General features: G+C 45.4%; 1 protein-coding gene across 2 annotated transcripts in view; it reads right to left on the reverse strand.

Annotated features, from left to right (window-relative positions):
* Positions 1–15910, reverse strand: part of STX8 (syntaxin 8) — a 253870-nt gene that overhangs the window by 84153 nt on the left and 153807 nt on the right. For both annotated transcript variants that reach the window (XM_025864053.2, XM_073881707.1), the window contains exon 7: positions 12743–12844. In XM_025864053.2, coding sequence (XP_025719838.1) covers positions 12743–12844 — 102 coding nt within the window. The remainder of the gene's footprint in view (positions 1–12742; positions 12845–15910) is intronic.

Below are 15910 nucleotides of genomic sequence, written 5' to 3' on the forward strand. Positions count from 1 at the left end.
CCATTTTGGAGTTACACTTTTTAAGAGGAGAGAGGCATGAAAACTGTGCTAAAAACTTAAATCTTGGAGATGTTTTCCAAAAAATTAAAAAAAAATGTTCCACCAACTCACTTCTTTTTATTTATTTATTTTTAAGATTTTATTTATTTGACAGAGAGAGAGAGAACACAAGCAGGGGGAGTGGGAGATGGAGAAGCAAGCTTCCCGCCGAGCAGGGAGCCCGATGCGGGGCTCGATCCCAGGACCCTGGGATCATGACTGGAGCCGAAGGCAGACGCTTAACAACTGAGTCACCCAGGTGCCCCCACCAACTCACTTCTAAAACAGTAACTAAAAATAGCCCAACTTGAGAGAGAAGTGTTAGGAATCTCTTTCTAGCAACTACTCTTGAACACAGAACCCAGGAGTTACTCCCATTACCCCATTCCTTTATTTTCCACCTTTATAAACCCACCAAACTTCCTCTGTAACTTCAATTAAAAACTCCCTCGTCTTTCTTTTGTTCTAATGAGAAAAATGAGAGACGCTGGTTAACAACATTTACAATCAACACAGCAACACGTGACGATGCAGGTAAAAATCCCTGTTCGGCTATGATTTAATCCTGCAAGTATCTAACTTGGTGCCAGCCAGCCTATAGGAAATGAGACGGACACAGTTCTGGCCTAGACCTCTGGCTCGTCTCTGATTTACTACTCTGTGTGTGTGTCGGGTACGGCGGGGTTGCGAGGGGGTGCCTGATTTTCTTCAAAGGGCTGTGGAAAGATGACAGAGCTGGAAGAACCTCAAAGGGCGTCTAGTCCAAACCACTGGTTTTGCATGTACAGAGACGTCCGGTCACTTCCCGCTCCCAGGCTTACCCAGCTTGGGTGATCTCTGTCGCGACCAGAATCCGGTTCTTCATTTCATTTCAATTTACAAATATAAAAGAAAATCCATATACGAATGGGAAGCACATGGGTGTAATGGTGAAGTCCTGAAGGGTTAGGTTGGGTTGACAAGACATGTCGAGCAGGTGCTGGGGCACTCTTCCCCCACCATGGGCAGTGGGCAAATAACAGAGGTAAAGTATACCTCGAGTATGCAAAGCATACTCTGTCCCAGGCCTCCTGACAGTCCTTCTCAGCCCAGTCAGTCCTTTTGGGTCCTGTAGGGCCAGCTGAAAGCACGTGAAGTCACTGGTGAACACACATTACCAGAAAACACGCACAAAACACATACATCAGGCGGGGAGCACCGACCGAGGCCCATACGGTGTAGTTATTACTCCTGTAACAACAGAAGCCACCCTTGGAAATCACACCTTATCTTTCCAAACCACACCAAGCAAAAACAATAATCAAAAAATGATTCTACTTTGTGATCATTTCTGACCCCTTGATGATAGCCTCGTAGGAGATTACAGAAGCGTGGAGGCCTCTGAGGCTGTCAGCCCCTATCAATCACCTTCCATTAAATAAAGGTTTTCCAATTTTGCGCTTCTCTCAAAGGCTTCATTTTGCCTGCATTAAGCTGAAGCATCAACATTTGAACTTACTGCTCCTATTCCTGGTTCCCAAATAAATGCCGTTAGCAGAAAAATGGGCTTTTCCACAGTAGGAACTCAAAATCAAAGCAGACAACAGTGATGTGGTCACATATACGAGACATCTGACCACAAACGCCTCACACGTGCATTTTACACATTTCACGAGCAACCACAGGGCCCAGGAGGAAGGGAGGATGTAAGGGATGCCCAGAGCAGGAGAGATCTGTGGGCCGTACACATTAGCCCCTGAAATGCATCTGGGCCAATCCCAATATAGTCATCAGAGTGCCGCAGATTTCTCTTGGGTTCCAGAAGCAGGTCTAAGAGTCATGCACTGCACGGTTTTACTACTTGGTCTCTATGATCCCCATGACGGAGAAAAGTCATTTTGTCTAAAATGTAGCAGATGGGTCTAAGGGAGGGAAACAGTTTAAAATCAATTGGGAAAAGCATGTTTAAAAAATAAGCACCTCAAGCAGAGAGACTCATCTTCTCTTTGTAACGCTGACAGCTGGGCGGGGGGCGAGGGGGACATGTTTCCTGCATTCATACACCAAAACCAGAAGATGTGGGCCACAGTTTCTATAAATATGATCAAGACTCCACCCATGCACATTTTCCTGCCCCGATAAACAGGCTCTGTCATTATTATCTTTAATGGCCACATAAACGTGACAAGAGCCAGAAACAGAGTGGCGAGAACATCAAGCGATGAAGAGGGAAGTGGGAGATCTCAGAGTCATTTCCAAATAGGCCTGGGGGATGCACTGGGTGCATGTGACCAAGAGGTCCCCAAGAAGTACACTGTGACATGTTTTATTTGGCCCACGTGGACATTTTTTTAAATGTTAATTTACTGTCAACACTAAAATACTGGGAGATCTCACTTGAAAATCCAGATTTCAGGCTTCTCCCAAGAAAACAAGCAGAGAGATGACTGGCACGTCATTCCCACTTGGCGACAATCTGTTGTTTACGCTCCCATTTGTCCCTGGAGGTCATCGTGGTGGCCTGCTTCATTATGAAGGTTCCTGTCCGGTCTCTCCTGCAGGTAAGGAGTGTACAAAGAAGATGCCCAGATTGATAGGGGGCTGGGGGGCAGGCCTGAGAAATGGACTGGCAGCACCCAAAGACACAGACCTTGAACTTCAGGTGCAGTCCGGGTCTGAGATGTGGAACATCTGGTTGACCATGAAGCCATCCAAGAGAGCAGATGAAGAAGCTTAAAGACAAAGTGCCAAGAGGACTGAGTCCAATCTAAAGTCTTCAGTAGAAGTAGGACGAGGGAAAGCGATGCAAGCCAAAAGGGGGCTGGGTTTGTGGCCTAGCCTCCACGACTAGCCTCACCGCCATGCCTCTCCGGCAGGCGCCCTCGGGCCCAGCCAGCCAGCCCCGATTCTTGTTTGAGAAACCGAGTGTCGTTTCGGGCCTTAGTACCTCCTGCAAACCTGTATTTCCTACTGCCTAGAACGCTAGCCTGCCCCTGCTAGATTTCTACCCAACTTTCCAGAATGAGCGGCCCCAAGGAGGTTGCTTCGATGGTGTCGTGTGACCTTCCGGTAGGCTCTGTAAATGCACTGCCCCGAGCTTACTGCCTTCCTGTCCGAGTGCGTGCTCCCTGAGGCCGGCCACCAGGTCTTCTGACTTCTTCTCCTCGGTGCTCAGCTGTGTCACAGGAATCAAGGAAGAGGGATTTCCGGTGGACTGAAACTTCTCAATACCAGAAGTTATTCAAGGGTGATGGGTGGCACTAGATTTTCGCAACGTACTGTGGCCAATAAGTCCGAGTGGGGGCTGGTTCCTGATACATCGCTGGAAAATAATTTGGCAATATATATCAACCGAACACCGCTCCCACCCTGGGCCTCAATAAATCGACTTGGGAAATAAGTAACGGGTGGTGGTAATGGCCAAGTTTTGTTTTGCTTTGTTTTTTCCCCGGCTGTCCAGAACCAACCCCAATTTCCATTTTGAGGGAACTCCAATCACATGAAGCCCAACATGGTCAGATTCGTCCTCGGCCCCCCGCCGGAGACCAGGCCCAGCCGGCTCGGCACCCCTCCTCTGACCAAGAGAGGCGGGGGCGTCGCTCAGCTACTCTGGCTGCAGCATCCTGGCCTCTTTGTGCAGGGACGGCTGCTCTACCCCGGGCCCTCCAACCTCCTGTCCCTTCTCTGGGCTCCAACAACCTCCCAATCAGGGCCCTGTCGAAATAAGAGCCAGACCCAGTCTCTGTTTCTGGACCTGGAAGCATCCTAACCGATACCCTACATGACAGGAACGAGTCTTATATATGGAGAAAAGCTTTATGTCTGTAATACAGCATTACTTATACAGCAAAATGAGGAAACAGTCTAAAAGCCCCCAAACAAGAGCACCCAAGTAAAGGACGGTGTATCTATTTGTCAGAATGGTACTAATGACACCAAAAGAAAAAAGGGCTTATAAGAACATGTTAAAAAGACAGAAGCGTTAAAAATAGAATATCGTCAACGTCCTGTAAAAATACTGTGGGTAACAATAAAAAAAGTTTAAAAAAAAATACCGTGGGTAGAAAAAAATGACTAGAGAGGTACCAAAATATTAAGATAGAAACAGATTTTCCTTAGAGTTTCAATTAATCAATTAGGAAAGTACCGCAGGCACGGACAGTCTCCGGCCCCCTGGCTCCAACCCTGGCCGGCTCACACCACTCTGAAGGAACAGTGTTAGCTCTGTATGTTCCAGCAAACTGTCCTCTACGGTTCTGACGTGGGTCTCCCCACCTTCCCTCTGTCCCTCCCTCCTTTTTTTCTTCCCTCCCTCACTCCCCTCCAATGGGATCACAGAATACCTGCTTACTTTGGGTTTCCACTTTACCAGACCCAGGGGAAGCCTGCTCTACTCACTCCTCAGGCCTCTGTTCCCATGTTGTATCCTCCTGGAACCTCTGAGCCCCTAGGCTGGCTGAGCTCCTTCTCCGCCTGGGCACCCTGTAGTCATCGGGATCTACACTGGGTCCTTCTCCGCCACTCCATGGTAGGCGCCATGCCCAGCCCGCCCTTCAGCTCCGGGACTGAGCCCAGTGCCTGGCCCGCAGATGAGGCCCAGTGTTGACAGGGAAAAATGAAAAGAATGGATGGGGAATGAAGCTTGAGGACAAGATGGCTTTGAGGGCAGACATGCATCAGTGGAGGACCGGGCATTTCTCCAGAGACATGGAATGAAAGACGACACTGGGTATAGAGACAGACATGCAGGTCTGTACAGAATAAGGGAGCGGAGGAACTTACCTGGATTATCTCAAGGAAGGAGGAAAAGAGAAAGAAGCAGATGATAGGCAAGAAAAATATTCTTGAGAAGCAGTAAGAGAAAAGAATCTGCACAGTTATTCTTCTGCCCCATAATTAGGTATCCAATTATCTGTTTGCAGTAGGGTTTTATTTATTTATTTGAGAGAGAAAGTGAGCGAGCGAGAGAGAGAGAGAGAGAGAGCACGAGTGGGGGGGGGAGTGGCACAGGCGGAGGGAGAAGCAGGCTCCCCACGGAGCAGGGAGCCCAATGCAGGGCTCGATCCCAGGACCCTGGGATCATGACCAGAGCCGAAGGCAGACGCTTCACTGACTGAGCCACCCAGACACCCCTGTGGTAGGGTTTTAAAAACAATTCCTTGAGAGATTAAATGGTGTCCAAGGTTAGTTAAATAAACCAGACAATTTAGAATTCAGCTTCCTGTCTCTGTTGTTCAAAAGAGCTAATGTACGAAAAAATATGTTCATGCTTATCTAAGGGAAGGCAGCACCATCCCAGGCGCACTAGACGTGCCCCTTACTAATTTCATGCCCGGGAATGGCCTCGGCCACAAAATTACACATTTCAGTTTATCTGAAAGAAAGCAATTCCATTTCTAATTCAATGAGGACAAGAACCTCCTAGCTCCGGATTATCCCTGCGAAACTTTCTCAGGTCATCACTGTTCTCCTTAAAAGCCCTTCTACGCTGCCTTCCAACAAGGGTCAGAGCCTCTGGGTCTTATTTATGAAGGCAGCTCTGGGCAACCGATTGAGACCCACACTTTCCCATGGCTGGCGTTTGCTGAGGACGCACTAGAACCAGTCACTGGGCCACCAGCTTGCTTTCACTGAACGTGCAGAATAACTATGCGGACAGGGCAGGTGGCTCTCCCAGGCACCCAGGTCCCAAGTGGCAGAGGCCACACTGTGACCCAGCTCGGGCTCCACAGCACTGTGTTGTGCTACTCGTAAGCCTCCCTAAGAGAGTCACACGACAAAACGCGGAAGGCCCATCGAGGGTCCCAGGTTGGGGCGGCGTTAGTGCAATGTCAGCCAGGCGGATTTTTCTCCACATCACTGAAATGTGGCTAAGACCACAATCGAGGTGCTTAGACAACATTACGTAATAGTCAATATGCTGAGAAGCAACACTGTCCCTCACCCCGAGTCATTCAGAACTCTCAGTCTGGCCTCTCACAATTGGTTTCGTCCGTCAGACTCAGACGAGGCTCTATTTTGAATTCTAATGAGGACGAGGCACACTGAATATTTAACTGCGATGACAAAGATCTTGCTTTTGTGGAGACGCCCTGACACAAGTAACAGATCTGCAAGTACATACAGGGACCGATGGAAAATACCAGTCTAATCTGCGTTTGGACGCTGGAAAAAGACAATATTGTTTTCTACTTGATGCTGTTTAGGGGCTGGGGGTGGGCAAGGAAAAAGGAAGAAGAGCCACACAAAGATCTCAGTAAAATTTTTGCAGCCAGGGCTCCTGAGTGAAAGGTTTACAAAGACATGCTTGAATCCTTTGTTAATGACTGCACAAACAAATTCATCACCAGGCCCTTCTGTGTGGCCCCCTTGCACTTCAGTCGGTGCTAACAACTGGAAATTTCCTCCCTGCGAAAGCAGCTATGACATATATGTATCAGATCAGCAAAGAAGACGTGCTGCGGAGAGGGAAACAAAAGACCATTTCACGGTTCACAACCTACTTCTGCACTTAAAATGATGTGCCCGCGGCTACCCTTGGCTCACTCACGTCCCCGGAGTTAAACAAGTGGGGTGCCACGTGAACAGTAACCGAGGGACACTTGAGTGGGTCGCTTAACACCTACCCAGCAAACAGTTAAAATATACCTTCACTTGCGCTTCCTGTGCGTGCGTGTGCGCGTCTGTTTACGTGGAAATGATCAACCGTGCCTTGCATTTGGGAAGTGCAGGGGATCGACCCTTTGCTGTGTCTCGAGGCTCCTGGACCAAGCCCTCCAGACCCTTTCTTATTGAGATCATAATGTAACTTCCATAGCATTTGGACATCTCTTGTATATGCTAGCTGGCAGTTATGGAGAGAGACTATGGCTTATATTTTTCTTAGCTGCCCGCTGGTTGATTCTCTCTGCTGCTACCAAATATACCCATTGAGTTTTGAATTTCAGGTATTTTTTTTTTTTTTTAATTTCTAGGAGCTTGATTTTGGTCCCTTTTCAAGTTTTCTGCTACTTTCTATGGTTTCCTGTTTTCTGAAGATCCTTTCAAGCCTGTCGTTTCTTTCTTTAAATATACCAAGCATAGGTGATTTTCTTATCTCTGTCTGACAATTCTACTACTGCCAATCTGTGCAGATTGGTAAGTGTGGTCTGTGGCTGCTTCTGGCTCATGCTGTGCTGTTTCCACATCTGCTAGGTTATCTTTGACTGTGTGCTGGTCACTGCTCTGAACAATTCATTTTGGGGTGATTCTTAGAGACCAGGGATAAAGATGTCCTCTTCCAGACAGGCATGTCATTATTTTTGCCAGGCACCTGGAGCTCTAGCATGTGAATCTAGAACTCCGAACCAAATGCAGAGTCTGGGGTTTCCTGGCCCAGGCTGAGATGGATGCTCACGATGCAAATCCACACGAGGGCCTTTCTGTGCCCCCAACTTGTCGGAAACTATGGTTTTGTCCCTTTCCCTCTCCAATCTTCTCAGTGCCGAAGCTGCCTTCTCCACACTTCCCAAAGGTACCTTACTTCCAGTTCACTTTTACCCTAAGGGTGCTCTCTGGGGACCCACCTCAATGGGGGAAGGGTCTCCTGTTACACTTTTCAGCTGGGGTGGGCCCAGGACAGTAGCTTCTACCCCACCTGCCTACCTCTCTCAGGCTACATAAGTCCCTGACCCCTGCCTGCAAATGGGCTTTATCAGGAAAAAAATCAAACCACCAGAAAGTACCTAAGAGTTTAAGGACTGGAGGGCACCTGGGTGCCTCAGTCCGTTAAGTGTCCAACTCTTGATTTTGGCTCAGGTTGTGACCTCAGGGTCATGAGATCGAGCCCTCTGTCAGGTCCCATGTCTGGCTCTGTGCTCAGCGTGGAGGGCTCTGCTTGGGATTTTCTCCTTCCCTCTCCTTCTACCCCTCCCCCAGCTCGCAGGAGCTCTCCCTCTTTCTCTAAAATAAATAAATCTTTAAAAAAAAAAGAGAGAGAGAGTTTAGGGACTGGAAGCAAAACAAAAGGACAGGTTAATATAATGGTTCCTTAGGGGCGCCTGGGTGGCTCAGTTGGTTGAGCGACTGCCTTCGGCTCAGGTCATGATCCTGGAGTCCCGGGATCGAGTCCCGCCTCGGGCTCCCCGCTCAGCGGGGAGTCTGCTTCTCCCTCTGACCCTCCCCCCTCTCATGCTCGCTCTCTCTATCTCATTCTCTCAAATAAATAAATAAAATCTTTTAAAAAACATACAATGGTTTCTTAAAAAAAAATTAAACACGGAATTAACATCTGATTCAGCAACAGGACTTCTGCGTATATACACACAAAAGCAGGGACTTGAATAGATGCTTGTACACCTATGTTCATACTGGCATTATTCACCCAATAGCCAAAAAGGTCCACTTACAGATAAATGGATAAACAAAATGTGGTATGTATATGCACTGGAATATTATTTAGCCTAAAAAAAGGAAGGAATTCGTGACACACTCTAGTATAGCATGGAAGAATACTGAAGACATTCTGCTGAGTGAAATAAGCCAGACACAAAAGGGCAAATGCTGTGTGAATTCACTCATCTGAGGTACCTGGTGTTGTCAAATTCACAGAGACAGAAAGTAGACTGGTGGCTGAGAGGGGCCGCTGGAGAAGAAGGGGGAGTCAGTGTTTCACCGGGTCAGAGCTTCAGTTGGAGAAGATGGAAAGGTTCTGGAGACAGATGGTGCTGACGGCCGCACAAGCACATGAATGCACTCAATGCCACTGAACCGCGTACTTAAAATGGTTATGATGGCAAATTTTATATGTATTTTATATTTATGTATCTTTTATCATAATAATTTTTTTCTAAACTTAGGTTAATAGGGGCACCTGAGTGGCTCAGTTAAATGCCTAACTCCGGCTCAGGTCGTGATCTCGGGGTCCTGGGATCGAGCCCCGCGTGGGACTCCCTGCTCTGCGGGGAGTCTGCTTGTCCCTCTGCTTCTGCCCCTCCCCCCACACGTGCTCTCTCTCAAATAAATAAAAATAAAACCTTTACAAAAACAAGTTAGGTCAATTTTGGCAGGGGCTGATGGACCCACAAAGTAAATCCCACAGGGAACAATAACTTTACAGGCTTAATACTGATCAATGACAGCAGGGTGTTACTGAACCAGTCTGACCTCTGTAGAGCTCAGGAAGCAGCACAATGAACCTTTATCAATACGCAAAAACTAGCACTGCTTGCCAACAAACATATATATAATTGCAGATTTCCCTATAAAAATATAAATGCCATAAATTTTCCTTTAAAGGTATCAGGCATCAGAAATGCTCTAAGATTCGTTATCAGGGTGTTGATCTACGTTACTGATGGCACCGCTAAGTAAATATTAGGGAAACAAATGGACAGGGTAAGAGAAGAGGACTCTCTTTAAAGCATTTCTACTGAAAGAATGAAGAAATGTCTATTCAGCGCTGCCGCACTGCTGGACTTCTCCCTCTGAGCCCTACATATGCCGTTGACCCTTGCACAGCGCGGGTTTGAACGGCGTGGTCCGCTTCCATGCGGACTTTTGTCAATAACCACAGTACAGTACTATACGTGTACCTTCTCTTCCTTATGATTCTTTTTTAAAGATTTTATTTATTTATTCATAAGAGAGAGAGAGAGAGAGAGGCCGAGGGAGAAGCAGGCTCCCCGCGGAGCAGGGAGCCCGATGCGGGGCTCGATCCTAGGACCCTGGGATCACGACCCGAGCCGAAGGCAGACGCTTAACAACTGAGCCACCCAGGCGCCCCTCTTCCTTATGATTTTAATATGTTCTCTTCTCTAGCTTCCTTTATTGCAAGAATACAGTACATAATATATATTATTAATATTAATCAATGATTATATATTATTATATTAATATATTATTATACTGTATGATATATACTGTAATTATAAAATATATACTGTATAATTATATATAGTATATAATATACTGTATAATTATATATAGTATATAATAATACAGTATATATTACAAACAAAATACGTGTTAACTGACTGTTTATGTTATGGGTAAAGCTTCCAGTCAACAGTAGTCTATTAATAGTTAAGTTTTGGAGGAGTCAAACTTATATGCAGATTTTTGCCTGCAAGTGACCTCTGCATTGTTCAAGGGCCAACTGTAATTCTGTTGCACATTATATATAACTAAATATAAATGGCACATAAGATAAATTTACAGCTAACTTATTTTAAAAACAGGCATTTTAGTAATTATGGGAGTCTCTACATTTCTTCTATTTAAATAAATGAAACAGAGTTTAAGTTGGAAGATTTTATGCACATTTCTGGGTATAAACACCAACACTATAGCAATACCATAAAATAAAAAACTGGCAACAGAAGTAGCATTCCTCATTACAACCTCATGAATAACATGTGCTGAGGGCCACTGGTCTGCAAATACAAGAAGCTTACCAACATATCTATAAATACATTCATGCCAAAAGAGTTAACAACATGACAGCTGCACACATAACAAAGACTTCAAGAAAGCTGTCACTGAGTTGGGAAGCCTAGTCTTACTTTATTTATTTTTAAAGATTTTATTTATTTATTATTTATCTATCTATCTATCTATCTATCTATCTATCTATCTATCTATCTATCTATCTATCTGGAGAGCGAGTGGCAGGCAGAGGCAGAGGGAGAGAGAGAATCTCAAATAGACTCTGTGCTGAGTGCAGAACCCAATGCGGGGCTTAATCCCACGACCTTTTGATCACAACCTGAGCCCAAATCCGGGCTGACTGAGCCACCAGGGTGCCCCAGACTATCCCTGCTTTAGACAGACAGACATAATAGCTAACACTCACACCTTACTGCGTGCTGCATACTGTTCTAAGTGCTACGCATCTGTATGTATCTGCACCTACATCATCCGTAAATCTGCACCTACATCATCCGTAACTATACCTATATGTTCAACTATATTAACTCCTTTACCCCGTACAACAACGCTCTCGGGGATATACCATTAGCACTCCCATTTCAAAGACAGGAAAACTGAGGCAAAGGGAGTCTGGACTTCCCCAAAGTCACTTAGCTGGTGACTGGTGCAGCTGGGATGCAAGCCCAGGCTCTAGAGCCCCCACTCTTCACCGCCCCCCCCCAGGGGCAGGGGGTGAAGGGCCTCTCCACATAAATATGGAAAGTCAGGGAAGATGGCCAGCTTTAGACCCCTCACATGTTCTATACAGTTTAATTTTGATAACCAGGTTACCGACTGTTTTAAGAGCCAATAAGGTTAAGTTTCTATAGAGATCAAAGACAGTAACAGATGGAAGGGGGGGGTGAACCTGCATCTCTCTGCTTCCAAATGATCTAGTGCAGAACAAAGTCTCCGTGGGCAGAAGTTACATGAGAAGGTGGGTAAAGCAAGAAACAAGGAGGTGTTGCTTTCGGCAGGAAGCAGAAAGAAGCGCACGTCCGTGGGAACAGAAGCACAGAGTGGCTGGTATGTGGCAGATGAGAACTCCGGGGCTAGGGAGCACAGACAGGTGATAACGGGGGAGCAGGGAGGCCCCTCAGAGTCTCCCTTCTGGAGGTCCCAGAGTCCATGGCTGCCTGTCCTCAGCCACCCTGTTATTCTAGACTTCCGTTTAGCCAGCACATCAGGTAAAGAAGGTAAGGCCTCTCGGGCCGTACATCTCAGGTCTCCCCCGCACAGACGTCCTTGTTCTAAAACTGGACAGATCAGAGGGATCCATTGCATTTTTCATATCAATAGGGCTAAGAGGCAAAGCATGTGCTCAGATCACTGGGGTTTTGAGTGTTATCGTACTGCTGCTTGTAATAAAGGCGTTAGCTTCATAAACCTCGCGCACCTTTGTGAGACGAAGCACCCAGTAATGATCACTGTGGCCACTCCTACTGTCACTACCATTTATCATTGCTGGCCTCGGGCAGGGCACCGCACACAGGCGATAAGTAGTTCGCACCGCACAGCACGCAGCCCTACTTCATCAGAAGCTCTAGGGCAACGCCAGACAATCAGGATTGTTAGAATCCCACCAGGGGATTCTTGCCTTGCCCATGTGTCCCCACTTTATGTACAAGGTACTAAGCAGTAAGGCGGTGGCCAAAGATAACGTCACTACATGTAGGATTTGAACTCAACCAGACTTCAGAACCTGGCCTCTTAACTGCTCTGCGGTCCAAGCTCCAACAATTAAGCTTGTGACTGAAAAAAGGCACAAAGTAAGCAAGATGGCTTTCAACACCCGCGAGGATCTACCAGCACCGACCTGTATATTGTCACACAATTTCCCAAACTGGTATTCTCTGTAAGCATACACAGAGGTTTCCTATTTTAAATTAAAAAAGAAAATAACAGTGCATTGTATTTCTCCCACATTTGCAGCAAGTCACTTCATTTCATTTTATTTTATTATTATTTTTTAAAGTAGGCTCCACGCCCAGCACCGAGCCCAATGCAGGGCTTGAACTCATGACCCCGCAATCCAGACCTGAGCTGAGACCAAGAGTCAGACACTTAACCGACCGAGCCACCCAGGCGCCCTTACAACTCACTTCATTTTAGCAAGATTTGGGTCTCTTTTAGCAATTTCGGTGTTTCATCAAATGGGACTGTCTGCATTAGAAGGGCAACCAAAGCCCTGCAATAATTAGACAAATGTGGGAAACTGAAAGTAGAGTAAATGTACAAGCATGAGAGAGGCAGAAACATAAGGGTAGCTATCCTTTACCGCAAGACGTTGACTTTCTGTCCACCATATTCACACGCCTGGTCTCAGTGCGGAGCTTCCCATCAGTGTTCTCCACCAGGTTGGCAAGGTCATCAATTATCTCTAGAAAGGAAGACAGAGATGCATGGTTAATACTCCAGAAATACTCCAGCTCACATCACAGTGTCAGAGCTGTGGCCTCCCTACTAATAAATTCACTCCTGTGCAGTGAGGGGAAAGGTAAAGAGCTCATGTATGTTCTTTGAAATCTGCAATTCTGATTCATAAAAGGGGGTGGTGGTGGTGTGGGGGGAGTAGTGGTAAAGAAGAAAACTGATTTCCTGTGAGCCTGGGACACAGAGGAGGACGGTCAGAAATCCAAGCGAAAGAAAGCAGGACCCAGCAAAGTTATGCTCGGCCAAGTTGTCATTCCAGCATAAAGCTGGTGGATGGACTATGGGAGACTCCAGGGACTACTGGGGTCCTTCTCGAGAAAACAGCTTGATGATGAAATCTAGCCAACCAAGAGGCAAGCAGAAATAAAGAACTCTAGGACGGAGAAGCCAGAGACCATGACCGAAGAGATGCTGGAGAGAGCTGGGGCCATCAAAATACTGAGCTGGGGATCAGCAGATACATGGATTACTTTACAAAAAGGTAGATAAATGTTGTAAACAGTGATGCTATAATTATAACTGAAAGTCAGGAAGCATTTGGGGGGCTGGGGGGTTTGGGGTTGGGGAGAGAAAGGTGGAAGGAAGTTGGAGGTGTTATTTTCTCCATCACTTCACAGAGGAGTCCTATTGAGCTGTTGAAAAGGGAAACATGGAGACCCATGGCTTTTCAAAACCACCATCTTTTTTTTTGTCAACCTTAGATGGATCTTTTAGTAATTACTATCTCTTGTCAAGAACACTTTATGTGAAGTTCAGCTTTTCTTTTTTTTTTTTTAAACACTAATCCTCTTCTTTTAAAATTGGAAGTATCACTGACACTACGCTAATCTCCTTAAAGTGAAATTAAGCACTTAGCAACACTTAAAATAGTATATATTGCATGATCCTAATGATATAAAATTATTTCTATCCACCCTTTCATATTGGACAAACCTACAAGGATATTTCTGGATGATGTCAACCTAATGTGAATAATGATCATTTCTAGGTGCTGGGCTCCGGGATGATCTTGCTTGCATTTTCTGTACTGTTTGAATTTCTTCTAACGAGTACACATTATTATTTCAGTTTTGGTTCCTGTTCCTCACTCCTTCCTCCCTTGCTCTTTTTTGTTGCTGTTGCTTTAGAGAAACACTGTCCAATATGAGTCACTGTTTCTGTTAAAGAAATAAAAGGAATCGAAGGAAGTTTCCAGAAGGATGCCGGAGCTGAGTTTTGAAGGCCATGTCGGTGAAGAGGTAGGAAGAGAGCAACGCATATGGAACGAACAGCGTGTGGAAGGCACAGAAGAGGGGCTGCTCTCTCCTGGCTCCTGCAGCCCTTCCTACCACCTCTGTTTACTTACAGACCCTTAAGCTTCACATCTAATAATTTGCTCACATGTCTTTCCTTTTCAGAAAGAGTACAACAGAGACTCCCTTTCATTCATGGCTCTACCTGTGATGTCCAGGAGAGTGCCTAGTACACAGCCAGATAAAATAAATACAGATAAACACAGATAAAAGCAACGAATGGATGAAGTCTAAAAGAGAGACATAATTTTAAAGCACTCTGCTGCATCTTAGACTAAGCCAAATTTGTCAAATATTACCTATAGAACACCTGCCTAGGAAACCTTTCACTGCCATTTAACAACTCACTCGTGACTCTCTATTCCTTCATATTCAGTGACATTCTCTCTCCCCATCTTCCATCTGTCTCCAAGCTCTGTCTAGAGTCTCCTCTTCCCCTTAAATGCTGACAATCCCACACTGCTGTGTATTTTTACTCTCTAATACTACCATGGTGATGTTACAGACCTTTTGGTTTCCTCAATACGTAAATTAAAAACTTGAAAATCTGCTCCACATAGCTCTCCAAAATTCTGGACTCAGGCAGCAAACTGCCTACTACTTATCTGTACCCTGAGATTTCTACAAATATCAGACTCTCAAGGTCTCTGAAACTAAACTCTTCATCTTCCCCTAAACCCGAGTCCCCTCCTACATTCCCTGTCTCCATCAATGGCACCAACATTCACTTGCTGGCCTACGCCAGAAATCTTCACTTGGCCTCCCCCCTTCCCCAGTTCAGACATGCCACTTGCAGCCACTTGCAGCCACTCAGGTGACCCTGCCTCCAGGATCTCTCTATCCCACGATATCGCTTAAATTCTGTTACTCGTATCTCACAAAATCGTGCCAGTGTTTCCAAAAACAATGTCCTAACTTATCTTCCTGTTTCTAGTTCTGCATCTTCTCAATCCATTCTCCATACTATAGCCAGGGACATGTTTTATTTTATTTTCAAGCTTTTATTTAAATTCCAGTTAGCAGACAGTGTAATATTAACTTCAGGTGTAGAATTTAGTGATTCATCACTTCCGTACAACACCCAGTGCTCATCACAATAGTGCCCTCCTTAAGCCAGGAAGATATTTTAATTTTTTCATATTTTAACTAATTGAAACTTAAAAGCTGGATGTGGATGGTGACTACTGTCTTGAGCAACACAGATCTAAAGCAATCACTTAAAAAAAAAAAGAAAACCACACACATATACACACACCCCAAAAGGTATAGATTAAAAAAAAAAAAAAAGAGGGAGTAAAATTAAATACTAAAAAAAATGCAGGATTTACCCAAAAGAAGGCAGGAAAGTAGGCACAAAGGAACAAAAACCAGACAGGACAAAAGGAACATAAATACCTAGAAGGCAGACCTAAACCCAACTATATCAATAGTCACCTTAAATATAAATGGACTAACTCCTCAATTAAAAGACAAAGAATATCAGCCAATGGGGCGCCTGGGTGGCTCAGTCGTTAGGTATCTGCCTTCGGCTCAGGTCATGATCCCAGGGTTCTGGGATTGAGCCCCGCATCTCCCTCTCCCATTCCCCCTGCTTGTGTTCCCTCTCTTGCTGTGTCTCTCTCTGTCAAATAAATAAAATCTATTTAAAAAAAAAAAAGAATATCAGCCAAGATTAAGAAAGAAAGAAAGAAAGAAAGAAAGAAAGAAAGAAAGAAAGAAAG

This window comes from Callorhinus ursinus, unplaced genomic scaffold (genome assembly GCF_003265705.2).
Source record: "Callorhinus ursinus isolate GAN/ISIS: 27379988/994484 unplaced genomic scaffold, GSC_fseal_2.0 scaffold43, whole genome shotgun sequence".
In the NCBI taxonomy this organism is placed as follows: domain Eukaryota; kingdom Metazoa; phylum Chordata; class Mammalia; order Carnivora; family Otariidae; genus Callorhinus; species Callorhinus ursinus.